At 58.8% G+C, this 27,528-nt stretch overlaps 8 protein-coding genes across 8 annotated transcripts; 4 read left to right on the top strand and 4 right to left on the bottom strand.

Annotated features, from left to right (window-relative positions):
• Window positions 1–476: 476 nt before the first annotated feature.
• VTJ83DRAFT_4810 (uncharacterized protein) lies at window positions 477–3,472 on the bottom strand (the record flags this gene model as incomplete). Its single annotated transcript, XM_071011341.1, has 2 exons — window positions 477–2,513; window positions 2,582–3,472. The coding sequence occupies 2 exons, from the start codon at window positions 3,470–3,472 to the stop codon at window positions 477–479; spliced, it is 2,928 nt and encodes a 975-aa protein (XP_070866260.1).
• A 4,299-nt stretch (window positions 3,473–7,771) lies between these two features.
• On the bottom strand, window positions 7,772–11,137 carry VTJ83DRAFT_4809 (uncharacterized protein; the record flags this gene model as incomplete). The annotated part of the gene is made up of 2 exons (XM_071011339.1): window positions 7,772–7,951; window positions 8,021–11,137. 2 exons carry the CDS (start codon window positions 11,135–11,137, stop codon window positions 7,772–7,774), a joined length of 3,297 nt encoding a protein of 1,098 aa, XP_070866259.1.
• Window positions 11,138–12,193: 1,056 nt separating this feature from the next.
• On the top strand, window positions 12,194–12,886 carry VTJ83DRAFT_4808 (uncharacterized protein; the record flags this gene model as incomplete). The annotated part of the gene is made up of 1 exon (XM_071011338.1): window positions 12,194–12,886. One exon carries the CDS (start codon window positions 12,194–12,196, stop codon window positions 12,884–12,886), a length of 693 nt encoding a protein of 230 aa, XP_070866258.1.
• Window positions 12,887–13,360: 474 nt separating this feature from the next.
• VTJ83DRAFT_4807 (uncharacterized protein) lies at window positions 13,361–14,224 on the bottom strand (the record flags this gene model as incomplete). Its single annotated transcript, XM_071011337.1, has 1 exon — window positions 13,361–14,224. One exon carries the CDS (start codon window positions 14,222–14,224, stop codon window positions 13,361–13,363), a length of 864 nt encoding a protein of 287 aa, XP_070866257.1.
• Window positions 14,225–14,517: 293 nt separating this feature from the next.
• On the top strand, window positions 14,518–15,000 carry VTJ83DRAFT_4806 (uncharacterized protein; the record flags this gene model as incomplete). The annotated part of the gene is made up of 2 exons (XM_071011336.1): window positions 14,518–14,559; window positions 14,629–15,000. The coding sequence occupies 2 exons, from the start codon at window positions 14,518–14,520 to the stop codon at window positions 14,998–15,000; spliced, it is 414 nt and encodes a 137-aa protein (XP_070866256.1).
• Window positions 15,001–15,305: 305 nt separating this feature from the next.
• On the bottom strand, window positions 15,306–16,242 carry VTJ83DRAFT_4805 (uncharacterized protein; the record flags this gene model as incomplete). The annotated part of the gene is made up of 4 exons (XM_071011335.1): window positions 15,306–15,475; window positions 15,538–15,999; window positions 16,066–16,094; window positions 16,154–16,242. The coding sequence occupies 4 exons, from the start codon at window positions 16,240–16,242 to the stop codon at window positions 15,306–15,308; spliced, it is 750 nt and encodes a 249-aa protein (XP_070866255.1).
• A 755-nt stretch (window positions 16,243–16,997) lies between these two features.
• Window positions 16,998–19,934, top strand: VTJ83DRAFT_4804 (uncharacterized protein; the record flags this gene model as incomplete). Its single annotated transcript, XM_071011334.1, has 1 exon — window positions 16,998–19,934. One exon carries the CDS (start codon window positions 16,998–17,000, stop codon window positions 19,932–19,934), a length of 2,937 nt encoding a protein of 978 aa, XP_070866254.1.
• Window positions 19,935–23,155: 3,221 nt separating this feature from the next.
• VTJ83DRAFT_4803 (uncharacterized protein) lies at window positions 23,156–26,416 on the top strand (the record flags this gene model as incomplete). Its single annotated transcript, XM_071011333.1, has 6 exons — window positions 23,156–23,653; window positions 23,740–24,009; window positions 24,079–24,540; window positions 24,600–25,152; window positions 25,214–25,335; window positions 25,397–26,416. 6 exons carry the CDS (start codon window positions 23,156–23,158, stop codon window positions 26,414–26,416), a joined length of 2,925 nt encoding a protein of 974 aa, XP_070866253.1.
• Window positions 26,417–27,528: the final 1,112 nt, after the last annotated feature.

Here is a 27,528-nt window from a genome sequence, read left to right as displayed (position 1 = left end):
TCTTCAGATAGCAGCATCATGGCATTATAGAACATCAGGTTACCCAAACGCATGAACCCTATTCTCTCAAAACAAAGAGCTGAGGGAAACATCATGTCATAATTCATCCAGAATGCCGCCAGTACCCACCCAATACCGCCCCTTTCCTTGTCATAACACCACCCAAACCCAGGAATCCCAAACCTATCCTCCTCCGCAAACCCATATCCCCCATCTGTTCCTATGTTGGTGTTCAGCCAGTTCCTCCCGCGGTGACCTTCCCTTGCTTGCGCGGCCTCGTCATAATACTTTCGATTATATAGCGAGAAACAGAATCCCAGGTACAAAAGGGTGAGACGACAGAGCATCATGCACAAAAGAAGAGAAGAGGAAAGCATGCATCAATATCCATCATCATCATCATCAGCAGCATCAACAACACAACAACTTTGGCCTCGTTGTCATCGAAAAAAGGCCAGACGGTCATCCCACCTCAATCATGCATCAACAGCCAATTCGGCGCGTTGGGGAGGCGAGTACATGGCCATCTTCTCGTCCAGTTCAAGGTCCAGATCGATATCGATATCCGGCGTGGCTCTCTTCCCCCCCAGAACCAAGTCGTTGTCATCGGTCGTAGAACGATGAGGACTCGTGCGGCGGGGCCCAGGTGTGCTTAGAGGAATCGGAGGACCCGACTCATGTACCGAGCCCACGCCTTTCAGATCTTCGTCACTGCGGCGGTAGGAATGCGCCATCCGGGAAGCCGGAATTGGCCTGGTGCGTTCCTGAGAATCATCGTGCGCTTGGGGGCTCTTCCGCCAGTCGTTGCTGTCATGAACTCGTTTCGGACTTGAACGATCATTGTAGCCACAATTCTGAGGGCGAGGAGACGGGGTCGAGACATCAGCGGTCCTGCTCTCTCCGCTCCTGCTCCGGCTCTCGCTGCCGCATCGTTGCTCCCCCACATGAGCCGACGATCGCCCCCGGCGACCACGTGAGACTGACCGGTCTCGAGGAGCGGGCGAATAACGACTCCGTGAGGCCCACGACCCTCGCGGAGTGCTAGCCACATCGGTGAAGTCCTTGCCGCTGTCGGCGCGATATTCGCGGCTCGTACCCTTCACGTCACCAGAGCCTTTCCTATGGCTCGTGTGCCCGTGGCCGGCTGGCTCGTACCGGATGACCTGTCGACTCTCGGATTGCCAACGGTTTGGCGGCGGGCCCCATGTCGAGCTCTTCCTCAGCTCTTGGGCCCTGGCATAATAGTCGTCTGTCGTCAGGAATGACTGATCTCGTTCAATCAAAGACGTGTCGTCTCGACTGTCTTCGGTGGTAGCCCCCTTTGCCCGGTACGACCCGTCGGCATACGTCTCCAAAGTCTCACCACTCCCTTGTAACCTCGGCATCGATGTCCCCCTTGCCTGAGCAGCGAGCACGTCGCTGATTGACGGCGCCGGGGGCACGCGGGGGGCCGTGTCGGACCAGGGATACATCTGTGGCGGAAACCGGGAGCCGTCGAGATTACCGTGGTCGCTTGGCATAGGTGACGGCGGGGACCTGCCCCTGCTTGGGTCGTGAAACATGTCCTCGGGCGGATAGAGGTGGCTCCCGGGGCCGCGAGCCCAGTCGTTGGCTGGGTGACTCGACCTGATGCGCTGGAAAGGCTTTGGCGGCCGGCATCCGTCTCGCACCACGTCGTCGCTATTCACCGATGTCGAGGGCCCGTTGGGGATAAGATGGCGGCTGCCGTGCCCGGGCGGTTCTGGAAACCAGGAGAGCAGGTCGATGGCGTGGACGCGATCGCGGGGATCGGGGCTCAGACACGTGGCGACAACACGCCTGTACCACTGCGGTACATCATCGAGGTTTGGGTCAATGACGAGGGGGCGCTGGAACCTATCGGGTTCGTCTTCTTGCGTTGCCAGCGCCCATAGCACCATGCCAAGCTGGTAGAGATCCGACTTGACGCCGATATACATGGAGATGCGCTGGTTGCTGCTGATGAGGGGCGTGACCTCAGGTGGCTCCCAGCCGATAGGGCAACCGCGCCGGTTGATGTCAATGATTTTCGCGTTATCGTTGGCATCGACAACAATATTGGACAGGGTGAAATCTCCCTGCACAAAGCCAGCCTCGTGGATCTCGGCAAGCCCCCCGACGATCTGGCGAGCCCACTTCTCACGAACCGGCCACGGAATGTTGTGGTTGCCGTCGTAGATGAGATCAATCAGGGCGCCGCGGGAAGCGTAGCTGATGAGGAGGCCCGTAACCTTCTTGCAGCTGTCGTCGACGACAATCCCGTAGAAATAGATTACGTTTTCGGCCTCGCACAATTGGCTCAAAGCGTTGATCTCGTAGAGGAACTCGTCTACGTTTTCCGGGCCTGGAATCTCCTTCTTGATGAGCAGCTTGCCGTAAACGCGAACCTGGTAGACGAAACCCGACATATGGGAGACAAAGTCAACCTCGCTCTCCCGGAACCGCCTGCAGTTAACGTGCTGGACCATGCTGACGGGAGGATAGCTGATGATTTCCTGGACTGCGGGTCAGCAAGATGTGGGTGGTGCAGAAAAGCCCGTCGGTGCTACCGATAGCAACGTACATTGGCATCCTCGACAACATGAACATGCAATCTACCGTCTCGGGTCTCGAGCCTGAGGTTGGTGACGGTATCGAAGAATTCAATCTCTGAGAGGCTGTCGCGAATGGCGTCGTAAATCTTTGCGCTCTTGTCGCGTTGATAGGTGGTTTTGCAAAGATCGGCCTCGAGCGAGGGTTCGGGGGCATCGCGGTAGTCGAGAGAGACGGTGACACGGCGCCAAACGTGCTTGTGCTGGCGGAAGGTGACGAAGAACTTTTCGCGTTTCGACTTGTCGCGAAAGTGCATCGACAGGTTGAGGATCCATCGGGTTTCGAGTTCCCTCTCGATCTGGGCGCCGTACTGCGAGGTCGTCATGGAACGGACGTCCACCAGGGAGAAGGAATCCGGATCCCAGGGCATGGCCGCGCCGAACGAGTCTCTGAAACTGGCCAAGTCATCCGTGGAGCGGAGAAACTCCTCGGAAGGGCTCATGGGACAGGACGGAGACGACGGGCTGGTGAAGGAGTGGTGAAGGAAATCCGGAGCGCTCGAGCGGGGATCCGAGTGGTCGATGGCCAAGTGGGAGCCATGGACGCGGCGGTCCATGGAGACGGCTCGACGCTCGACGGGGGTGGGCAAGACGGGCTCAAGTTTCTCACGGACTTCGGAGCGCTGCCGCTGGAAGGTTTGGGTCCTCGGCAGGCCGGTGACGACCCGCCGCGAGGTACGGCGCATAGCACCCGACTGCCCTTCATCTCGAGGCCCCCGGGGTGTGTCATCTACCGATCCATCAGGCCGACCGTCCTTGTCCCCAAACCACCGGCGCCACAGGCCTGCCATTTGTGCACTGTTGTCCGTTGGCGATGACAGTGCCCCAGCGGCTACACTGGCATCCGTGAGAGGTTGGGACATGTGCTCGTTGGGCGCACCTGGCCGTAGTCCCGTGACGGTCCCGACCAGGCAGCAGGCAGCGGGCAAGGCGGAGGTGTTGGCTAAGCAGCAGGGCGAAGGAGTTGATGCCGTCCGGGATACCTCCTTTTCTGTCCCGTATCGACCTTGTGGGATGTCGTCGTTGCAGCCGAGGGCGCTGTGTCGCCGCAGATCTTGTCCCAAGACGTTTCTGCAGGGCCATCAATGATTGAGCTTCATGGCGAGGTTTAGTAGTTTGTGCGGGTGGCTTGTGTGCGCAGTGGTTGCCAAATCAGCATTTCAAGACATGGCCATGCAAGGCAGGGCGTCGAGGAAGCCTCGCGGGGGTCGAGGGATGAGAAGACCAGGGAGGGGAGCGAGGCGGTCAGAAAAGAACTGCAGAGAGGGTCAAAAAGAGCGAGAGAGGCGAGAGAGGCGAGAGAGCAGCTCTCTCCCGAGCTCAAGAAACAAAATCAGCTAGATGCAACCTGGATAAGGATTGTCCTCGACGTTGCCTCAGAGCAAAAGCAGAGTCCGAAGCTCCATAGATGCGAAGATGTGGCTAAGCGCAGCAGCAGAGGAAGAGATGGGATAGAGCGATGAGGCGAGATGGACCGGGGCTGCAGACGAGCAGGACGGGAGCATCGATGGGGGTAATACGGTAGGAGGAGACGGATGAGACTCGGGAGTGGTGTGAGACATGCGTTGGACGAACGAGGGGTGGTGGTCAACCTCGCAGTTCCATGGTATCCAATGGCAGACACGCCGGGGGGGGCAGCGGAACGGAGGCAACGCGGGAAGGTGGGCAGGGCAGGAGGTCAGCCAACACCTCGCGATGGAGGCAAGCCAAGATCACCTGCAAACCAGCCCCGACAATCTGGAAGGCAGGACAAAGATGGACTGGCAATGGACCTAGGCTCGGGGTGGGGGCCGGGAGCCTGACAACCTGAGGTGAGATGATGGGGGGGAGGGGCCCAAGGGCCAAGGGTGGTGGTAGCATTACCATCTCCCTCCCCTCCTTCTCCAATCCTTTTCAGGTTAACGGTACCCCGACTGCATGTAGCCTTGGGCAGGGCAATGCAAATCTGCACCTGGGCGCCGTCCCGGCATCTACGAAGCCTCCATCTCGTGCATGCTGCAGAGGGGGCTGCATGAGGAAACACCAGTCAAGAGAGCTAGCGAGGAGGAGGAGAAGGTGGATCGTGCCTCTTGAGGCGAACGTCAAACCCGCTGTGGGGCGGTGGGTGCCGGAACAGTGGGGTTCAACCGCCGTTCAACACGTGTACAAGAGAAGAGGGGGTTCGTTAAGGTACACTCCCAAGATCGGGCCAGGGCCCCATTCACACGAGACTTGGGTATACTATAGTATAGGCAAGGTAGGCACCTTACCTCCTCACGCGCAGGTGATTGCCGTGTGTGCGCTGCTTGAGGAGATCTGAAGGAGTCTCGGGTCGGGCGGTCAGGATTCTGCCTGCACATCCGTTACCTTTGCGTTCGCTTGCGTTCGTACATCGCCCTGTCCCGATCAGGTTGGAGGTTGAACCGCTCCGCCATGCTGAGGCTCTTGGGACGCGGGGAAGGCAGCCGATGGGGGATTCTGGACCCACCTTCGCTCGAACGGTCGACGGTGCGTTCCTCAGCTTGCTCCATAGGAACATCTGCTCCTTTGGGAAAAAGAGACCTCACCGCCGCGTGGTTCCTCCAGTTCCGACCTGTCTAAGCCACAACCTCGAACGTTCTTGACTGGGCATCGGCAACCGCATGACCCGGAGAAAACTACTCAGTAAAAGGTGCCTCAGCAATTCGACATGTCTTGCCTGATGACCAATGATAAAAAAAAAAAAACAATGACAACCCCATCATGTCTGAGTCCGAGGACCATGAGAGCTGCACACTCGGTCCATCAACCCAGACTCGACAGCCTCCTCTACAACAGCATCGATCACAACAAAGCAGCCGGACGCCATCCGATGCCATGGCCGAAACCGTGCTTCCTTGTTTTAAGCCGCATATTCCCGCTCCTGCACTTTCAAGCTGGATGGTGAATGGGCTGCAGCCCTCTTAGGGGAGTTCCCTTCCAGCCCGACGGCCAGTCCGAACCAATGAATCGGCTCATCTCTTCTGTCGAAAGCCTCACATCACAGCGCACATTTTGAGCCGGGGGTCTCATGGTGCTCGAGTCGATATGCCCGAGACGCTAATGCCAGACCGAACTCTCGTCCTTGAAATGAGGGCTTTGCTGATGCTTCCAAGACATAGAATGACACAGGAAACCACCGGGCTCGAGCAGCATTCACCAGCCACCTCCTCGCACATCCCCTCAGCCTGACCAAAGAGAGAGCCTTTCCAGTTGTCCGGACCTAGGTAGGTTGGCCTGGGGATAACCAAAAGGCCGGCGGTTATCATGTCGACCGCCGCAAAATATAACCCCGCCCTGAAAGGTCAAGAGGCAGAGAGAGCAAGGTCCGGCGTTGTTGTGCACGATGTTGCTGCCCAAACCCTTGAGGAGAGAACCACCCACAACACCACGCCCTTAGTCCACTACCATGCAGCGCTGTTGACGCAAAATGAATCCAATAATACCGCCGAAAAAAAAAAGGAAAAAGAGAAAAAAAAATTCTCACCGTCAGCAGCAATCACCTGCGTGCGACACACGCAGCGCGTGCACATCGGCTGCACAATGACCTAGGGCTGCATGCAGCAGGATGCCCGGGGCCAATTCATCGAGTTTCTTTGGCAAGACCAGCCACCTCGGATCGAACCAATAACCTTTTTCCAACGTAAGTGAGTGGTTTTTCCATCCAACAAACCCCGCGAGTCCTCGTCTAGACTTGGGTCTCGCCGGAGTCAGTAGACAGGATGCCGGCGGACGGTTTGTATGGTCCGTAGGAGAGGTTTTTGGTCCGGACATCGAATCACGGAACCAGCCCCCGAGCCGAAACCTAGACAGACCTGATTCTTCCCGATGATGGATGGATAGATGCTCGACGACAGACCCTTGGGTTGCGCGATACGAACCCCATACATTCTCCCCAATGATCAAAAGCAACCTTGAGGGTATCTGGGAGCAACTCGGGAGGATAAAGTACCTAGCTATCTTACGTCATCTTTCTTGAGGAGGGACACCCCCCTATATGGAGTGGCGCTGTGCCTCTCCTTACCAGCTCCCTAACCGCCGGCCGTGTTCCCAGGGTAAATGCCATCCGCGGTCCTTCATGCGTGCACCCTACTCTGGACGTCCGTCGGTACCACAGTACCATGTAGACCGGGCGAATGGCCCCCACCAAAAAAAAGGCGTCAGGATCAGCACGAGGTGCATGTCACTTGGCCGTTGTAGTGTTGTACCGTTCGCGGTACGCACAGAGCAACCAGAGTGAAGGGGACGCTGGCGGCTACGGTACTTCAATACCGAAGATAACTAAACCCACATGATTGAAAAGGCGTCGCGGGTATGGACTCTCAGACCGGGCCAGATATCTCTCATTCACTATGCCCACATGGCATGACGAGGCCCTCCCATACCCACACGAGGTTGAGTATCATCGGATTCATCTCGTCACCACCAGAGATAACAACACATCCAGTCACCAGCCCGAAAGAGATTAGGAGAATGGGTGAAGAGTGAAGATGTGTCTTTTTTCCTTTTTTTCCGCATATACTTAGGTAAGCACACAGATAGGGAGCCCGCCTAAGTGGCCAAGGTGCCTCAAGTAGGTAGCTAGGTAGATGATAGGTGTCTAGACAGACAAACAGGTGAGGTTGCTGGCTAGAGAGAGAAGGGGCCCGAGCCGAGGCCCTTTACCCTTCATGCGTCCAGCGGAGCAAAAGCCCAGCGCGTTCATTCCTCCTAGCCTATGTCGCCATCAAAACAACAATAACAACAACCCAAGACATGCCTGCCTGTCTTGCCGACGCGGGCCTGTTTGGGTAGATGTGTCCCCCCCCCCCCCCCCCCCCCCTCCCCCCGCCGAAGAAGAGGGTTCAAATGCGCTTGCCTTTCCCATCTCGCCGTGAAAACATCTCGTTTGATGCGATTTCGTTGTCTCCTTTCTCTTCGCCTTCTTTTCCCCTGTCTTGGTGCTGCGGCGACAATGGGTCTTTGGGCATGGCATGTTCTGACGCTCGTGGGTGCTTCCTGCCCCAGCCTGCGCCTGCCATTGGGATTGCCGACGCGATTCGTCAGACAGAACTGTGTCGTGGCCAGCTTCCTTGGGCCAAATGTTCTTCATGGCGAGGACGGCGGGATGATGCCCCAGGGCCCCCATTTCTGCTCACCCGCCCGCTCAGGGGCGTTGATGCACCCTAGTCGTCGTCCTCTTCCTTCTCCTTCTCTTTCTTCTCCTTCTCCTTTTCCTTCTCCTTCTCCTTGATCTCGCACGCCTTGCACCGGTTGGCCTTCTCGCGGTCCAGGTTGGGGAAGATGAGCTCAAACACCTCCGAGTACCAGCTCACCGGGCGGCCCTCGATGCCCTCCTTGATGTTCTGCATAGACGTACTGTTAGCTATCATACAACACTCGCAGAGCTGTTGCAGTCAAGGGCATGTACATACCTCAGGGAGCTCCAGCCAGTCGGACATATTATCCTGCGGGAAGATAATCATCTTGCACCCTGCGCGGCGGGCGGCGACCGTCTTCTCGCGCAGCCCCCCAATACGGAGCACCTTGCCCGTTAGGGTCAGCTCGCCCGTCATGGCGACAGCTGGGTCGACCGGAGTATCGAGGGCCAGTGACAGCAGCGAGGTGGCCATGGTGATACCCGCCGAAGGCCCGTCCTTCTGCACAGCGCCCTCGGGCACGTGGACGTGAATCTTGGCCCTGTCGAAGAAGTGATTGTCGGGGAACTCGTTGGCCATGAACGACTTTGTAAATGAGTAGGCGATGGTCGACGACTCCTTCATGACCGTCTTGAGGTTACCCGTAATTTCGAAGGACGGCCGGCTAGAAGGGCGGAGCGAAGACTGAAGAATGGCCTCCACGTACATGGCGGCGCCGCCCAGCTGCGTCCAGGCCAAGCCCATGGTGACGCCAGGCGGGGTGACATCGTAGAGCCTGTCCGAGGTGAAGATCGGCGGGCCAACGTAATCCTTGAGGTTGTCCTTGTCGATGACAACGTGAACGTCCTCGGGCACCTTCAGAGGCTTCCTCGGCTTCTCAGTCGTCTCCTTTTCGGCCGCCTCGGTGCTGGTTTCTTCGGGCTTGCTCTCCTTCTCCTTCTGCGATTCCTCGAGGGCTGCCTTGCCCTCGTCTGTGAGCGCTTCGGATTCGGGCAGTCCCTTCTCGCCGAGATCCTGAACGATCTTGAGGGCGGACTTGCGGTAGACCTTCTCAATCTGCTTCTTCAAGTTCCGCACACCGGCCTCGCGGCAGTACGACTTGATGAGCTCCTCAATGGCCGACTGGGTCAGCTGCACGTCGACCTCCTTGAGGCCGGCCAGCTCCTGCGCCTGAGGCGCAAGGTACTTCTCGGCGATGGCCATCTTCTCATCCGAGACGTAGCCTGACAGCCGGATGACCTCCATGCGGTCGAGAAGGGGCCGCGGAATGGTGTCGGTCATGTTGGCCGTGCATACAAAGAGCACACGGGACAGGTCGACGGGCACGTCCATGTAGTGATCGAGGAAGGAGCTGTTCTGCTCGGGATCGAGCAGCTCGAGAAGCGCTGACGACGGGTCGCCCTGGTAGCCCCGGCCGATCTTGTCGATCTCGTCAATCAGGATCAGAGGGTTCTCGGTCTTGCACTTCTTGAGGGCCTGAATGACGCGGCCGGGGAGGGCGCCGACGTAGGTCCTCCGGTGGCCTTTGATCTCGGCGACGTCGGTCAGGCCGCCGACGCTGAAGCGGTAGTACTCGCGGTTCAGGGCACGTGCGATTGACTTTCCAATGCTCGTCTTGCCGACGCCGGGAGGGCCCACGAAGCACAGGATCTTGCCCTCTACGGTGCCGCGCAGCTTACCGACGGCGATGAACTCAAGGATGCGGTCCTTGACATCCTTGAGGCCGTAGTGGTCCTCGTCTAGGACCTTCATGGCGTTCTGGATGTCGAAGTTCTCGGCGCTCCGCATGCCCCAGGGAATCTGGGTCAGCCAGTCGAGGTAGTTACGCGTCACGTTAAACTCGGAGGCGGCGGGCTCAAGGTGTGCGAGCTTGTTAAGCTCCTCATCGAACACCTTGCGCACGGCCTCGGGCATGGCCAGCTTGTCGGCCTTCTCCTTGAACGTGTCAACCAGCTTTTCCTTGCCATCCGACTCGATGCCGAGCTCGCGGCGAATGCCCTTCATCTGCTCCATCAGCCAGTATTCGCGCTGGCGCTTGCTGATCTTGCTCTCGACATCCTTTGTGATCTTGGACTGGAGCTGCGCGTTCGCCAGCTCTTTCTTGATCACCAGGAGGGCCTTGTGCATCCTGTCCTCTACATTGAGGCTCTCGAGCACCTCCTGGAGCTCACTGGGCTCACCAGCCGAGACGGCAGCGGCAAAGTCCGCCAGCTTGGCCGGCTCCGACATGACGTTGCCGGCCGACTGGCTGATGGAAAAGGTCGAGATCTGGTCCCTGAACAGACTGTTCATGCTGGCAACCTCCTTGAACACGTTGACTATCTCGTTGGTCACGGCGCGGATCACCTGGCTCTTGGGGTCGTGCGGCTCCTCGGTGAGGTTGTCGACGTTCGCAATGCTGACGGGGTACTTCTTGAGGAACGACGTCACCTCGTACGCGTTCTTCTTAGGCGGCTCCGGCTTGTGCTCGACCGCGCTCTCCTCAAAGCTCGCGACCACATCCCCCTTTTGCTCAGACTCCTCCGCGGGCTTAGGGGCAGGCTCAGGGACCGCCTCCGTGCCACCCGGCGGGATCAGAGACGACAGTCGGATCCTGCGGTGCGGGTAGAGGATCGCAGTCAGCCCTGTGCCCTCGCCGTTGCCCGTGTTCATGGGAAACGCGCTGGTCACCTGGGCAAAGACGCCCACGTCGTAGACCTCGTCCGGGCTGCGGATGACATCGTCATCGGCATTCTCGTCCTTGAACAGGAACGCACCGACATATGGCTGGCCCCGCTTGAACATCTCCATGATGGCCGCGGCGACGTTCGGATCCTTGATCGTGATGGCTTTGTAGAAGCCGGGGAAGAGCGGCCTCTTGGCGATGGGGATCGCCAGGACCTGGGGATAAATCTCGGGAACGACGGGTTTGGTGAGGGCCTTGTCGCTTCTGCGGCCGCGCCTGCCGCCGCCGCTCGACCCTGATTCATCAGATGACCCGGACGATGCTGGCGGAGTGCCGCCCGCCGCGCTTCCCTTGCCATCTGGCGGCTCCGGCGCATTGCTCTGCCCGCCATTGTCGGACGGGGTGTCGGATGTGGACGACTTGGATTTTCCCGCCTCCTCTTCCTCGGCCTTGGCCTTCTCGGCGTTTGCCTTCTTCTCTTCCTCCGATAGCGGTTCTACAGACCCGTCGAAAAAGCCGTCTTTCCGTTTCCTTAGGGCGGAGTAGGTCGTGAAGTTGGAGAGCGACGCGGGAGAGCGAGCCTTCAGGGGACTGCATGACCGCAGAGCGGTGGCGATTGGCCTGTGTCGTATTAATGGCGAAGCCGGATAGAGACCCGTCTGGCCTGCTGTTGAGAGGAGTCGGCCCCCCGGCGGAGATAGCCGGAGAAAGCGCTGTCGTGACAACATCGTGGGCGGTGGTGGATGAAGCTCAAGGCGAGTTTGGGCTGAGGATTTGGCGTTGGGCTGGGTTCGAAGCTCGGATCTCGGCGACGAAGCTCGGCGATGAAGCTCGGTGGAGGCGGCGTCGGGTTGGAGGGGAGTGGTGGAAACGGGGCGACCCGGGAGAAACTCTCAAACGAATATCCGTGCTCTGCTATGCAACCAGGAATAAAATACACAATCCAGAGAGAAGAAATAGTATTACAGAAAAATTAAAACGCGCAGATGACGACGACGAGGGTGCAAGTTTCGACGTGTTTGTGGTCAAAGACAGCTCCGACGAGACCTGGGAGAGCCGGGATCCATGACGATGAGAGTCTGATGGATGAATAATGCAGAATCCAGAATGGCGCCAAGTGGGGGGGACCTTCTCGTGGAAAGTGCTGGCATTTGCCGGCAAGTTTTTTGCTATGAGGCGCCTCAGACGGACCAGCCACACAAGGCCAGCCACGATACCGTCCAATACGTTGTGTATTATGGTAATGTTACGTCGTTTCAAGCCCCACATACACAGAGCTACCCCGCCCCCGCATCCCTCCCGCATCTCTGCTGCCGCCTCACGCACCATCTTGAATGGTTCCTGCTTACACGCACATGGAGACGGGATATCCCAGATACAGTTACGCCAGTGATCGCCGCCCCAAGTTAAGGGCATCCTTGGATCGCAGGTTTAGTGTCCAAGCCGTTTACAGCTTCTCCGAAACACATCAGATGCTAGATATTGACGCGGTTGACATCGTTCGCTGACTGCACCACTCCGCCTACCTAAGTGCTGCCACAGCGTCGACCGAGTGACACTCTGGGGTTACCCCCACAGGCAGGAACCCTTGTGATCTGACGCTCGGCCGTGGCGCCTCCATCGCCCCCCAACTCTACGTCCGGACACCATCACTGAGACTTGAAAAGGCTCCGTCATCTCGAGTCTCACCACGTGTACCTAGACCTCTGTGGTTCTTCCATTCAAAGGAACCGAGTGTTCTTCTTGAGCATCAGTATCTTTCGTCTATACTCGCATCGTTCATCATGGCTCCCATAGCTAAAGACGATATCACGCCCGGCCTCGCCAAGCTCTCCATCAAGACGACCGACCTAGAGACAACGGAGCTGTCCCAGGCTTCCAAGAGCAAGAGCACCAAGAAAAAGAAGGAGAGCAGCCCCGTGGCCGATAGCTGGGAAGACGAAGCAGATGCCCTCGATTCTGAAGACGACGGCCAGGCCACCCCGGTTGCCAGCACCGCCGCCGGCACCGCCGCACCGCCGCCGACGCCTCTCTCCCCCTTCGTTCCGGCTGGCGGCAGCAATAGCAGCAACAAATTCCATGACGAGGACAACGACCAACCCGGCACCTCCGCCCCCCCGCCAACACCCCTATCTCCTGTGGCGCCTCCGAGACAGCAACAACAGCGCCAGCCACCCACATACCCGCCTTCCGGACCAGGCTTCACAATCCCGCCATTCGACGGGGCGGGTGACTGGCAGTCATCGTCATCGTCAACAGCCCCCGACCGCAGACCAGAGAAGACGGATGCCGTGGCGCGGCGCATGATCGCGCACGCGCTGGGCGTGCGGGCACCGCGAATGACCGAGGAGCAGCGGGCGTACGACCGAGCGATGCGTGAGAACGCCAAGAAGCGAAGGGAGGAGGAGAGGGAGCGCGAGAGGAAGCGGGAGGAGGAGGCTGCGAGGCTGAGGCAGGCGATGTGGGATGGGGACTGATTTTTCCCGAGTGAGAGGATAGGGGAGGATTTGGGCAATGTACATGTCCGGGGTTTTGTTGAATGGTTTCACCGAGTGCACGCAAATCTCTTGTAAACATTGATAGTTGACCTCCTCACTAGCGTCATGTTGATTTGTCCTAGAGTCCCCTTGGCCTTCATCCGGCTTCATTCGGGCATTCTCATGCCCTCCTTCTATGACGGTCTTTCGTTCAGCGTTTATGTAGCTCGCTCGGTGCTCGACTCGGTCCCTGAGGGGCTCGAATCTGGTATCTGCTTGAGGCATCTCCAAAATCGCAATGGGACAAGCCCGCTCCGCAGCATGTCCTCGCCGTTGCGCTCGGATCCAAACCGGAACTGACAGTCCTGCGGCTCGTGATTGCACCGCCTACCTGTTCTCAGCACAGTCGGAACGTTGTCTTGTCTCCGGCTTCAGAAGAAAGACGTTTCTCTCGATAGAGTCGCAACCGCCATTTCACCGTGCCTCCTCCTGACCACGCACAGATGGTACCCTCTCGCCCTTCCACGTTAAAACCACTTCCTTTGCCCCGCGGCTATCCCCATCGACATATCTTAACGCCACCCCAAACCCTTCCAGCCCCTCCTCTTCAGCCCGTCGATTCCACAGCATTTGGCTCACCTGCCCCTCCCGTGAACACGCCACGTACCCCATCGGCCACCGGCTCCTTGCCAGCGCCTCCCGTATCCCCTTCGTTGCGGGCTTCTCGGCCACCAGCAATCCCAGAACCCCCCCGCCGCGACCGCCCTCCGTCCAGGCCCTCCATCCCGCCGGCGCGCCGGAAAACGCCCCCTCCAGCTCCCGGATGAAGTGCGGACCGGGCCGTCGGACGGCCTTGCACTGCGCCAGCACTCTTAGCGGGGACGGCAACGCTGCTGCACCTAGAAGGGAAGACGAAGAGGAAGAAGGAAAGGGCAGCGCCCACGTCCCGAGGAGGTCGATGCCGCAGTCTGAAGCGCCACCGATGCGACGAAGGTCAAGCCCGAAGCGTGACAGGGCACGCTGGACCGTGTACTCGAAGTGCGTGCCGACGTAGAAGGTGGAGCTTGGGTCGAGGTAGGTGCGCTCGGCATAGGCGAGAAAGGAAGGGAGGTCAGTGTGTTGAGGGGCGGAGGGAGGGGTGGGGTATATTAAGGGTGGTTGTTGTTGCGGTGTTTGAGGTGGTTGTTGTGACGGTGATGAAGGTTGTGGTGAGTCGTTAGAGTTTGGGGTGGATTCGGGGGTCACCTCGGAAGATGCAGACGTAAAGGTGCGTCGGGGGGGTAGTACTGGGAGCGGAAGTCGAAAAGAGATAGACCGATGAATGAAAATGGAGCGCATGTTTGGTGGCATTTATCATGGCATCTGAGCATGTGAGTGTGGTCTAGAGGTACGTCAAGTATAGAAGTGAACCTTGAAGATCCCGTTTGGGAAAGGCCGTCAAATGCCTGCCGGGGTGAGCTTGGACTCAATCGAGGTTATCTTATCGCCATTCCTGGACCGCAACCTCGACTTGGTTCCGAGACATCACCACTCTTCCCGAAATCAAGCCCCTTCTCGACTCACTTTGCCAGCGCGTGCCTTTCCTGCATCCAACACTACTGGCGACCGAACTACCAAACGATACCGCCAAGATGACCGATATCCTCACGCAGCTGCAGGAAGCAATGGACCTGGTCCGCCCCCTCCCGACACCTCCCCGTCTGATGTCTGAATCCCCAGCTAACCACCATCCCCGCCCCCAGCTCTGCACCATGTTCATTGCCGGAATCTACTACACCGAGCGACACCACGATCTCGAAGCCTTTGGGCCCAACGACAAAATCCCCGATCTGAAGGGAGACCAGCCGAAAGAAGTGGAAACCCTTGACCCGCAAACCTACCGCGACGGCCAAGTCGAAATCGCGCGCGACATGATCGTCCAAGCGCAACGCATCGAGTATCTCGTGTCGGAGCTCCCAGGGCTACAAAACAGCGAGCGTGACCAGCTGCGCATCATCGCGTCGCTCGAGGAGGAGATTGCCGGGCTCGAGGCGCAGCGGCGCGAGGCGGTGCGCGAGCGCGACGAGGTGTTTGCGCAGCTTGACGCGCTGGTAAAAAGCTTACAGCGGCCCTAGGACATGAGGAGACTAAGAGAGAGTTGAGATGTTGCAAGTTGCTCTTTTATTTTCTTCCTCTTTACAACATAATACCGAGGGCAAATCGGGTCAGGCGTTGCTGGGCTTGGGCATAGAAGGGAGTAGGCGGGTTCTCTGGTGTTTGGCGCTGGTGTTTGTTGGGATGACGGCGTGGTAAATTCCAGCTGAGCAAATATGCTGGGGTCTACTTTTCTGTCTGTGGCATTAAGCTGCCTGTGGGCAGCCGGATTGATTGAACTCTTGTCTTTGGTCTACAGAAATTACCCCCTTCCGCCTATCTTTGTTCAACTCGTCTCGGGCTTAAAGAACTGGGGAAACACCGTCCGCAGCTCTTCCAGATCTCTTATCTGGTATTGGCAGGCTGGCGTCGGAGGGGGCGTGATTCCATCCTCGACAAGATGGGCCACCGTCCAGCCGAGCTCGGCTGCCCTCTTGCAATTTTGGTATGAATCGTCTTGCCCCAAATGTCAGCGTCCGGTGACCGACGTCGCTGATGAACCTGGGAGCATGACATACCGACGAAGAAGCAGTCTTCCATCTTCTCAACCCCGGCCTCGCGCATCGCCTTGTGGTACATGGCAGGCTGCGGCTTGCAAGTCAGGGGCATCGCGCTGTAGTCACAATAGGTGATGCCGTCGAAGAATTCCTCGATCTCGAGCAGCCGGACAACTCGCTTGGCGTGGTTGATGTAGGCGTTGGTAAAGAGCCACAGTTTGACCTTGCTGCGGTCTATGCTGGCTAGCAGTTTCTTGAGTTCTGGCCGGGGTTTGATGACATCGTCGAGGGGGAGGGCATCATCGACTTTGGCGTTGTAGTCCAGGGGGTCAATCTGATGGTGGCGGACAAGGCCCTCAATGGCGAGGCCGTAGTTTCGGTAGTATTCCTGGTGCAGCCGCACCGCTTCATCGTACGGGACTGAGAGGTGTGTGGCACAGTACTTGTCGATGAGATCCGCCATGAGGTCATGAACCTTGACACCTGAGATCCTCATGTTAGTGAATGATCACTACGACGGGCTAGAAGGGGAGACGGTTAGGATCTCACTTCTCGGGTAAAGGCAGTTGTCGATATCGCTGAGCAAACCAAGTTAGTCTCTGACGCTTCAACATCGGTACATCTAAGAGCAACCCACAAGAAGAAGACTTGTTTGGGGGACGATGTCCCATGGGTGCTGGCCTTTGGGGCGTCGGTCTCAGAGCATGTACTGTGAAGCTCTGTCATCGTGTCTACCCTCTGAACCAAAAGTTCTATGTACTAGGCCTCTAGTTTTGAAGCTTGTCCACAACGATGTGCCAGGGCACTCCAGAGCCCAGGCTGATCTCGGTACGTGTGTGAAGAAGTCAACGATCCCGCGTATATAGCGTCGGGGGTTAAGAGCCACTGCCACACTTCACCGAGAGCTGTGATGCTAGGAGAGGAAACGGCGGAATGGTTGGCCAAAAAAGAGCGATAGCTGTCGCGCAATGTGTAGGCCAAAACACTGACGGTCAATATGATCCTGACTTCTTATACCTGGAAGTCTTCGAGTTTGAGTCACGGTGGACAGCAACCTTCCGGATTCTACCTCCCCTTGCTTGGGATTGAGGATCCCGTCTCCACTCTCCAACGCTGCGAGCTTGCCTTGCCTCTGTGGGACGCTTGATCCGTGCGCCTCACAGTGCTCAGACGGTGCTCTTGGCATTGACGATCGCGCGACCGGACCGACGAGCCACATGCTCGTCCACCTTGGCATTCGTCGTGAACATTTTCTGGCCGTAGCATCATCTCTGCAGTCGGACCCGAGCCGAAACATCGGCCATCGATTTCGTTACAACACCCTTGATTGTGAGCCCTGTTGCTCTGGCTCTGACAAGTTCTTCCATTAGCCATTGCGGTTTCTGATGGCTTGCTGACGCGCGGGTCTTCTCGAGCCAAAAGATTGTCGCGTTGTGCGGCCCTCGCGTTTTGCTTCCACGATTCGAGGTGGTGCCCCTAGCATGGCGGGGCCTGCGGTCGTCGCGATGGCAGGAAGCAGAGAGCCGGTACTGGACGCGGCGGAGAACGGGCCGCTGGCCTCATCGCTCTCGGCAGATGAGCTGGTCGAGCTTCGCGAGTATGGAAAGCTGCTGCGATTCCGCGACACCGTTCTCAGCGGCTCGCACCCTCGAATCAAGCCACCACATCTGTCCGCGAAGCCAGCCCACCCCCCCAAATCGCAATCGTCACCCGCTTCCTCTTCCGCCATTTCGTCGTCTGCAGCCCCGGGGCCGTCAAGACCGATCACGGGAGCACGCGCAGTAGACAGCCGCCAAGTAGCTGATCATGCCCGGGCCGCCGAGGCAAACAGACAGCCGGCGAAGATGACCATGTCGGTTGTGCCTGGTCTCAGCACCATCGCTTCAGGTTCTAGCGGCCAGCAGAGAGCACCCGAGTCGGGAAGGCCTCGAATCGATCCCGTGCTCCTGGAAAAATCCGACGACCTGATCAAGGCCGAGATTCAACTCCAGCGCCAGCGTATCGAGCGCAGCCTCAAGGAGCAGCTAGACCAACGCCGTCCTGCTAACAAGGCCTCGGAGCAGTTTGTTGACCTTGACGTGGCAGACGTTCTGGCCAAGGCCATGTCGCTGGTGCAGTCAACGTCGGCGGCAGCGGCTCCTCCAACTGCAACCACCACTCCTGCTGCCCAGTCTACTGACGACACAGCTGCTAACGCCTCAGCGTCCATCGAGAACGAGTCCGACAACGACACCTTCTACTCGAGCCGCCATGATACCCCCGATTCCGCCGTTATGGCGTCTCGGTTGCCCGACGAGTCGGCAGACGAAGAGATGCGCGAAGGATCGCCGTACGAGCCTGAGCTTGACCTCGAGCCTTCCGTTCCGCCAGGCATCGCGCCCGCCGCTCCCAGCGGTGTCCCACAGCCGCAGCAGCAACAACAACAACAACAACGACAACAACAACAACAACAAGCGAACGTTACTCGTGCGATCCCGACAGCTTCCACCATCGTGGTACCTGGCCTGTCGATCAGCGCTAGCACTTCTACAAGGGCATCACAATCGCAGGTGACGGAGACTTCGGTTCCTACACAGGCTGGTGGAGATGGGGCTCGTGCGGAGCCAACGAGTCAGGCGGGAGCTGCGCAGATCAGCGGTGTATATGGTGCTGTCCGTCGGGACCGGTCTCCAGGGAGCGGTTCTGGAGAGCCCCTTGTGCGCAACCATGACCTGTCCCCCGTCGCGCCCCAGCCGACCCATCTCGTGCCCGCGGCCATCACCAGGGAACCTCAACCGTCTGCGGCCGGAGTCGCTGGCGTGCCTCAAGCGGCACCGGCCCAAGTCACTGCTCTGCGCAATCAGCCCTCCAACGGTTCGAGCCCAGAGAGCTCGCCTCACAGCGGAAAGGCTTTCGAGAAGAAGGGTGGCAAGAAGAAAAAGAAGAGAAAAGCCGACCGGCTTGCCGGCGATGCGGGGGTCTCGCAGCCGTACATTAAGCCTGAGCCGCGGTCCCCTTCGCCTCTCACGCCTCAGTACGCTCGTCCCAACAAACGGCAGCGCCAGTCCCAGGGACAGGCCACGGATATCCAAGATGAGGAGCCTAGGTATGACCAACGCATGCCGGCTGAGCAGGGGACACGTGAAGATGGTTACCAGCCTAGAGTCATCAGAGAGGAGCGGGCCGTGGGTTATGAGAGACCTGATGGCTACCGTCCGCGCTATGGCGATGAGCCCGTTCTTGTCACCTCGCCGAGGTATGAGAGGGTTTACTACCAAGATTACAGGCCGCCCCCGCCACCACCACGGTACCCCGAGCCGGACCCGTACGCTCCGAGCCACGTGCGCATGGATCGGGCCACTTCTCGTATTGTTGAGGCTCCCTATGACGATGGTGCTACGTACTATCGACACGTTCAGCATTCCTCCAGGGTGAGCATGCGTCCCAGTTCCCACCGTGGCCGCTCCCAGTCCCCGGTCGCCTACGAGCGCCCAACCACTGCCATGCCTCCCCCAAGGGCTCCGCCGCGTCGCATCATTGTCGACGAAAATGGACGTGAGTATCTGGAGCCCGTGCGCCCAGCCCCCGTTGTCAGAGAGGAGGTGGTGGTGGAGCAGAGAGGGCCCTACGAGCGAATTCCACCGCCGTCGCGTGCCATTTCGCGTAGGCCAGAGCCCTATGATGACGAGGCGACGCTCTATCGCCCCGCATCTCCGGGATACGCTCATCCGAGACGCGTGGTCACTCAGCCGGAGTACTATCGCGAGGCGACTAGCAACCCTCCGCCCCGTGCTCCCGTGGAATACCTCCCTTCGCGCCCAGAGCCTCCGCGAGAGTACATTTCTCGCCCATCCAGCGTGCGTTCGGTGTACGAGCGGTACCCTCCACCGCCGCCGCCGCCGCCGCCATCAGCTCTGAGGGATTACTACCGCGCCGCCAGCGTGTACCCCGCCGCCCCAGCAGCTCACGACGTACCGCCGCCGCCCGCGGCTCGTTACGAAGTCCCCGCCGGGTACGAGCACCAACCTCCGCCTGATTACCCACCGCCGCCGCCGCGCCCTGCTAGTGTTCGTCCTACCGTCACCGCGGAGACCCTTGCGCCTGTTTCGGCTCGCTACGACGGGTACGCGCCGCCGCCGCGCCGGATTGAGTACGCGTCCCCTCCCATCCCGCCGGCGCCAGCTGGATACCCTGCACATCATGCCGAGGGGAGGGTGGAGTATGTTCCCCCGCCCCCGCCGCCGGCTTCAGCCATGGGCACAAGGGGGTATAGTGCTGCTCCGCAGGGGGAGCATGTTGTGAGGAGGGAGTATGCGCCGCCGTCGTATTATGGACGTGCCCCGCCGCCAATGCCACCGCCGCAACAGCAGCAACAGGGAAGGGAGGATGATGAGGTGGTGTACCTGAACCAGGCGCCCCTGGTGAGGGAGTATCGCTGAGCCGAGGTGGTGAGCGACGATGTGAGCGTTGCGAGGACGATGCGGTGGAAGATGGGGAGGAGGCGGTGAGCCGAGGGAAGGGGAGTCGGACAAGATCGCGGACGAAGACTGGGACGGCTTGTGGAGAGGAGGCTTCTGAGGCAGTGGCCTAGACCGAGGCTGAAAGGGCTTGTGTGATGAGCCTTCTGTCTCCCGTGGATTTTGGCTGGGTTGGTTCGCGGAGCTACATGGCAGGGCATAGAGCATAGCGTGTGGGTTGCCGGGCCCGACGCATGCGAAGAAATGGGAATTGGGACGGGACCTGGGCGCGGCGGGAGAGGACGGGACGGGACGGATGGTACATAGAAGATGTGATTGCATTTTTGAGTCAACGGGCTGCCGCGTCGTGGGCGGTTCCACGGGCAGCCTCGCGGGAACGGTCATAGAAAGGGTTGGGACTCGAGGTTATACAGCGTCCGGATGGGGCTTGGTAGCGTTGAGGATGGCGATCCAGGGGTGATCAGAAATCATGATTTGGGTTTCGGCGTCCGTGGTTTCCATCCTTTTGCCATCGCATGCCGTGGCCTGGTTGATTCTATTACCGCGTAGTTCTAGCATTGTCGTTATCACACCCTTTTTTTTTTCTCAACGCCTGTCTGCCTGTCTGGATTGGTTGATCTGGGAGACGTTGGACCGTTATCTGATCTGCCGTTGCGGGTCCTGCAGCCTCCAATGTCTCTTGTTGCCCGAACAAAACGAAGCGGGCACAGTGTCCGTTTCGTTTTTGCGTAGCAGTGGGTGGGCACGAACCCAACCCGGCGTCTCGTCGACGGATGGACGGAACAGGGCGGTGCGGATCAAGATGAAGATCGGCGAGGCCTGCATTTGACATGTCGGGTGCGTAGCCCCGAGACCCGATTCCACAGCCATGATGGCTATGTTGTTGGCATGGTGGATGCGATGCGAATCAGAAACCCCGACCGTTTCTCACAGCTCCATCAAAGGCGAGGTACCTTCCATCTCCGGGGTCAAAACTCGGTTGATTGTGACCAATATCCATGAAAGCAGGATACGGTGTAAGGTATGGGCGTCTCGGCACAGTGCAACGTTCCATCTTGGATCTCGGGATTCGTGGGGGGTTCTGAAGGACCTCCTCTCCACCGCGGCTTGGCGACAGGATTACGACGCCTTTCCGGGAGATGCCGCCCATCGGGTCTCGATGCGCAAGGCGCTTGGGACAGGCTACTACCTATGGCATGTATGTACTGCTGACCGCCTGACCAATGCATCTTTTTCGAAAGGTGGTGGTGGAAGGAAATGCAACCCTGAGCCTATCCTCCCAGATATGCAAGAGACGAGATGGCCAGGAAGTGCGACAGGTCAAAAAGTAAAAACCAAACACAGGACTGTTCGAGGTCGCGTCGTGGATCACATCGCCTGGGTTCCCTCGTCCAGGGACCCAAGGGAACCAACGTCACAAAGAGCACGTTTTCCCTTTTGTCCCTTGAGGAGCTCCACCACCACCAGGTTGGAGCTTGCCTGCGCGAACAGGTGCTGAGCGGGCAACACGACCCGACGCAGAGCTGGCGCTCCCAAGACATGCAGCTCCAGACTGGACCGGACTCGACCGGACGGGTTGGACTGCTAGGAGCGGAGAGCTTGAGCTCGGGCATCCACCCTCATGTAAAGCAATAAACGATGGTACTAGTTACTACTATGTGCTTAGCAGCTCGCCAACCCCCCCCTCGAGTTTCTTTTGCGTTGGAGAGGGGCCGGGCAACCAAACCCGTATCAGAACATCCGACTGGACCCAGTGGACCGCAGAGACCGGGACGCATTCTGAGTGGGAGGGCGGCCGGCCAAGGGAACCAAAGGTGCCGCAGCGCGCGGGCGATGAACCGACGCCAGCCAAGAGTTCCAGGTTAGGTTGGTTTGGGAGGCGACTCGGCCAGCACGATTCCCCAAAGCACCCTGGAACCAGGCAGCTTGGAATGTGCATGTTTATTGACGTGGTCACCGAGATTTCATTCCGTTGCGTTCCAGACAGGGCGGGAAGACGCGAGATGCAGCATGGCATCCACCACCCTAACCTCGCCTTCTTGTGCCGAGTTCCAAGCACTGGAACCTCACCCCTGGAGGGTGTGAGAAGGCCGACGCAGAAACCTACCGGAAGCACCTTACACCGGCAGGACGCCGCCAGCTGCCGCGACCTCTGATGGCGCAAACACCTTGGGCAACGCTAGATAGGCCATGGATTGGCATCGGATTGCTTCAGACACGGTCCTCCATCATGGCGGGAGCCGCTCCGCGTGCAAGCTATCGTCCAAAGCCCGGATGACCGGGAGATCGGAAGGCCGCACACACCACACACACCCCACGAGCGCTTCCAAAAGAGCGTGGGTGGATCTCCGGCTCATCCATGGAACGCACGGACCATTCCCAACTCGGCCTCTCAGGCCAACCCACTTTTTGGCCCTCCGGTGGCTGGCTGGCTCTGGCTCGGGTTCTGGGCCTTCCCCTTCAGCCCAGCGCCGGCCTTCACTGGCTGCCAGCAGCTGCACCTGGCTACAGCGGGTGAGGTGGAGTGGATCTCCGCTGCCTCCAATCCAGCAGCTTCCATCCGCTCAGCCCAAGTCGTCCTCTTTCCCGCCGTCCTCCACCGAGTTCTCCCCTCCACATCTCCCACCCCCCCCCAAACCTCAAACCTGTTGTAAACCACAGGCCAGGACCATCTCAACAAACACTGACAAAACGACAGCTCCTGAGCGTCGTTTCTTCTTCCCTTTTCCTTCTCTTCCCCCCCCCCCTTTTCCCGCTGCACTGCCTCGTTCCCCTCTTCCACGCCCCTCTTCCCTCATCCCCAGCCCCGAGATACCCAGATACCCCGGTTTCTTTCGTGTGCGTCTTCTCTCTCGCTGGGCGAATGTCCCGGTGTCGGACCTCGCCTTCTTGACTTCTCTGTCCTTCGCAGTCGGTCATTTTATCCCCAATTGTCCTGTCCTCCGCCGCTGCCGACACCTTCTGTGCCGCACGCCCTCGTCGTCCCGATTCGCCCTGTCTGACGCCGTCCGTCTCGACAAGGCTCTCTCGCTTCTCGAGTTGGACCGACGCGTGCTGCCGCTGTGTCTGACCCAGCCAACTGACACCCCCCCACCCACCCATCTCGCCACCTTCAACGACACCACCATCCCCACCAACTCCTCTTCAGAATTGTCACGGCCAGCGACGGCCTGCCATCCGCCATGAATAAATTGACGAGCATGCGCCACTGGCCCAACCCGGCCAACTTCAGCATGTCGAGAGCGAACATGGGCATGCCCGCCGCCATCAATCCTCGCCGAGACATGGCCCCCCAGGGCCCGCCTCCGTTAGCCGTACCGCCCGTGCCCGATGGTCCGATTCACTACGCCTTCAACGTTCCCTTCGCCTCGGACCTCGCCGGTCCCAATACCGAAGACATCCTGCATGCTACGACCGACGCGGTCCTCCGGTGGACCCACCCCGAGGAGGCCCCCGATGATGTCCCCGTTCACGAACTCCCCGTCCATGCCATGAACCTGGCCCAGCTCCGTCAGCTGTGCAGGGACATCACGGCCAATCCCATGCCCATCGAGGCCCATGTCATCTCGTCCACTCCCAAGACCGGCCACGGCCAGGTCACAACCGTCGTCTTGTCCGGCGCTCCCGATCTTGTCCAGCAGACGAGGGAGACCATCCTGAACCACACGCCCCTCTCCTTGGTGTGTTGTTTTCCATATCCCAAGCATGCTGTGTGTTTTTTTTTTTTTTTTCGTCTTGGTTACTGACCGAGGGGCATCAACTTTAGCGCTGTACGACGGTGGTTGTTGACGGCAGCCTGGTGGCCAACCTCTCCGAGGGCGTCCTGAAGAAGTCAGTGACAGACTTTCTCGACGAGACGTCGGTCTTTTGCGGCGTGGATATCTTCCTTCTTGGCCCCAAGCTCACCCCGCTCAACAACGGTCTGAATGGCGAGGTCGACGTGCTGCGGGACCAGCGCTGGCGCGTCGCCATTTATGGCGACTACCTGTCTTCGGAGCACGCGAAAACCCGCGTTCTCATCCACATTGATCAACTCGTATGTTGAACACCGCGCCCTTGCTGACGCACGCACACGAGTAGGGCTTGGCTAACCTTGGACACGCAGCTCGGGAGAATCGTCGATGCCACCACGTTCGACCCCTCGATGCATCAGCTCTTGTGCGGTCGCAACCGGAAGAACATCAAGCTGATCGAGTCTGCCACCAACACGGCCATCTACTTCCCTCCTCCTTTCTCGGGCTGCTTTCGCTACTGCCCGCCGAATGCCCAGCGCCGCGACCCATCCAAGGTTCTGATCACGGGTGAAACGCCTCAGGCCATCGAGCAGGCCAAGTTCCGCATCCACGAGCTCCTGACCCGCATCAGGCTGTTCGTCAAGGACGTGACGCTCCCGCCGGCCAAGATCGACAGCATCCTGCTCAGCCGCATGGACAAGGTCCGCAAGATTACCGAGGCGAATGGCTCCTTTATCATGTTCCCGCCGCTGGGCTCGAGGAAGGGCCTGATCCGCGTTCAGGCCGTCGAGAACCTCCACGTGGAGCGTTCGCTCCGAGAGCTCATGGCCCTTGTAAGATTCCCTTCCCCTCGCCGTGGGATGACGCAAGAACACACGCTGACCTTCTCAAGGCCGGACAATTCTATACGGCATCGTGGATCTTCGTGCAGCCGGACGCCCGCCAGCTCAGCACCCAGGACATCCAGACCATGCTCGGCGACGTCTGCGCTAACTCGGATGCCGACGTCTCGTTTGACAGACAATCGTTCAACATCACCGGCTCCGACGAGTCTGTCAAGGATGCCCTGATGGTCATCTCTCAGATCAAGTACGCCACGCTTGCGCCGTATCAGATCCGTGTCCGCATCGAGCTGGCCAACGAGCACAAGGAGTTTGTGAGCGGCAAGAAGAACGGAAAGATCAACAAGATCATGGGCCACAGCAACGTGCAGATTCTCTTCGACAACTTTGGCGAGTACAACTTCAACATTGAAGTCATCGCCCAGGCCTACGAATGCCTGAAACAAGGCTTGGCCATGGTTGAGCAGGAGATGCCGGCGTCCATCTCATTCCACGTTCCCGACCAGTATCACAAGCGCATCATTGGCATTGGCGGTCAGCACATCCAACGCATCATGAAGAAGCACTCGGTCTTTGTCAAGTTCTCCAACGCCATGGATCGTGGTAAGCCCAGAGCCAGCCCCCTCGTCACCTACGGGATCGTGTGTTCTGACATTTACATTAGGCGGCATGGGACGAGAAGACGACGACAGCCGCGTCGACAATGTCATCTGCCGCACCCCGGCACGCAACGCCCAGAATCTCGAGCTCGTCAAGAGCGAGATTCTGGAGATGGTGGATCGAGTGGTAGGAACCTCGTCTCCCCATGCCGGCTCCCGATCGCCCCTCAGCTAACGCACCCTCCAAGGACTCCGAGTTCACGTCTCAGGTCGTCAACATCGATCGTCTCTACCATCGCCAGCTCCTTACCCGACTCCCCGAGATCGAGGAGCTGGAGCGGACGTGGAACTGCAAGATTGTGTTCCCGAGCACCGAACAAGCGAGCGACGAGGTGACGGTCACGGGTCCGCAGTGGCTCGTGCCCAAGTGCATTGACGAGTTCCTCGGCATGGTTCCGGACAAGCACGATGTCGTCTTCGAGCGGTCCACGGCCCTGATCAAGTTCCTCGAGTCTCCGGAATTCGTCCACACCATCGTCCCGAAGCTCAAGGCCCAATACGAGGTCGAGCTCACCGTTCACGAGAATCCCGACGAGCGCACCGAGGACGGCTCGCCAACCGTCACCCTGCACTTCGCCTTTACGCGAAACAACGCCGGCGGCCTCCGCGACGCTATGGATTTCTTGCAGACTGAGTTCGCCAAGGCGGGGCTGGAACCCGTCATCATCAAGGGCGCCATTCCGCGCCCCAAGTCGGATACGTTCGAGGAGTCGCTGCCCTACTTCAACTCGAAGCTCCTTCAGAACGCTCCTACTCCCGTGGCGGCCGAATCGCCCACCCGGTCGACCTTTGGCGAGGAGGTTGCGCGCGAGCGGAGCATCCTTGCGTGCCTCCGCAAGCCGGGCGGGATGACCATCTCATCGTTCCTGAGCCACCGCAAGAACAGCCAGCAGGCCCAGGCTAGCTTCTTCAAGGGTTCGAGCAACGTGTCCAAGTCGTCGCTTATCTCGATCGAGTCGGCCCGCAGCTTCAACGCCGACCGCAACCCCTGGAACGACAGCGGCGTCAACCTGGCTGACGACGAGGGCGGCAGCACGTGGGGGCCCAGCGCCGCCTTCGTCAACGGCATCGATAAGCTGTCCGTCCCGCAGCCCGGGGATCTCACGCCCCGCCACTATCCCCGCCAGTCCGCCGACAGCGGACGCCCTTCTACCTCTCATTCCACCCATTCAGGATACCCCGGCCCTCTCCCAGGGCCTTTTCGTTAGAGATTCCCTCCCTTTGACACACATTGGGCCTGTGCAAGGTTTTTAGACGCGGAACTTGTTTTTTGTTGTTTCACTGTCAGTTACGAGGAAAAGAGAAATACCCCTACGGCTGGATATACCCCTGGCGCAAAATACCCCGGTAGCTGCTCTTCTGCATTTCAGTCGGTTGCCGTTGAGTTTCTTTTCGGTTCTTGTTCTTATTGCCTTGCTTGTTTTTTGCTGTTTTTTGCTTGTTTGGCTTTTCTTGTTTGTTTTTGGCAGCAATCTTTTATCCCCAGCGACGGAGGAGAGGGGAAGAGAAGGAAGAAGGAAGGGAGAAACCAACCTGGAGCGGGGCATGGTTGATAGGAAATGATGGACGGATAGCTGGGTGGCTCAGGTTTCGCTTTTGGCATGCGCAATTGCGAGGGCTTGTCCCCAAGCGTAGTGAGGAGAGGATGTGGGCAGGGCAGGGAAAGGAAGCATGTTGAAGCAAACTTGTTTCGTTTGCGGGTGGTGAATCGACGGGTTGATGGTTGCCTCACTCCTTCATCTTGGTCCGGACCGAACTGAAAGGGGGCTCGACGATGCACTGGTCTTCTCTCCTCTCAGTGGTATTGTTAAGCGTACTGCAATGCATGAAAAGTATCGGAGCGTCTGGCTTCTCGTCCCGGTATGCATTCAAGAGTCATTGTGTATTCGTTTTGGATAGGATCCATTGATATCAGATTGGTTAGGTGCCTGACACGTTCACTTAGCGGAAGATTGCTTTCTTTGCGGGCTGGGGGAAAACGTCATTTTGAGACTTTGTAGAACCAGGTATCCATCATCCCATCACCATCTCTGACCCCCTTGGCCTTCGAACTCCTGAGCCCAGCCAGCGTGCACCATCATCAATTCATTTCAGCTCAACTCCACCCGAGGCCCCCTTCCCCTTGCCGTACCTGAAGCCCGGTACAGCTACGCCCATGCAATCAAACAGTATCCCGCTCCGCGCCCCCCCCTGACCTTGCCGAATCTAACACACACCAGAGCAGAAATCACACCCACACCCACTCTACCAAACCACTCCTCCTTCCTCTTCCTCCTCCTCCTCCTCCTCCCTGCAGAGGATCGACCTCAGGATGGCAAAA

Source organism: Remersonia thermophila, chromosome 4 (assembly GCF_042764415.1).
Source record: "Remersonia thermophila strain ATCC 22073 chromosome 4, whole genome shotgun sequence".
Lineage (NCBI taxonomy): Eukaryota > Fungi > Ascomycota > Sordariomycetes > Sordariales > Chaetomiaceae > Remersonia > Remersonia thermophila.
Note: the sequence above shows the minus strand (reverse complement) of the source record. Positions and strands in the feature narration are given on the sequence as shown.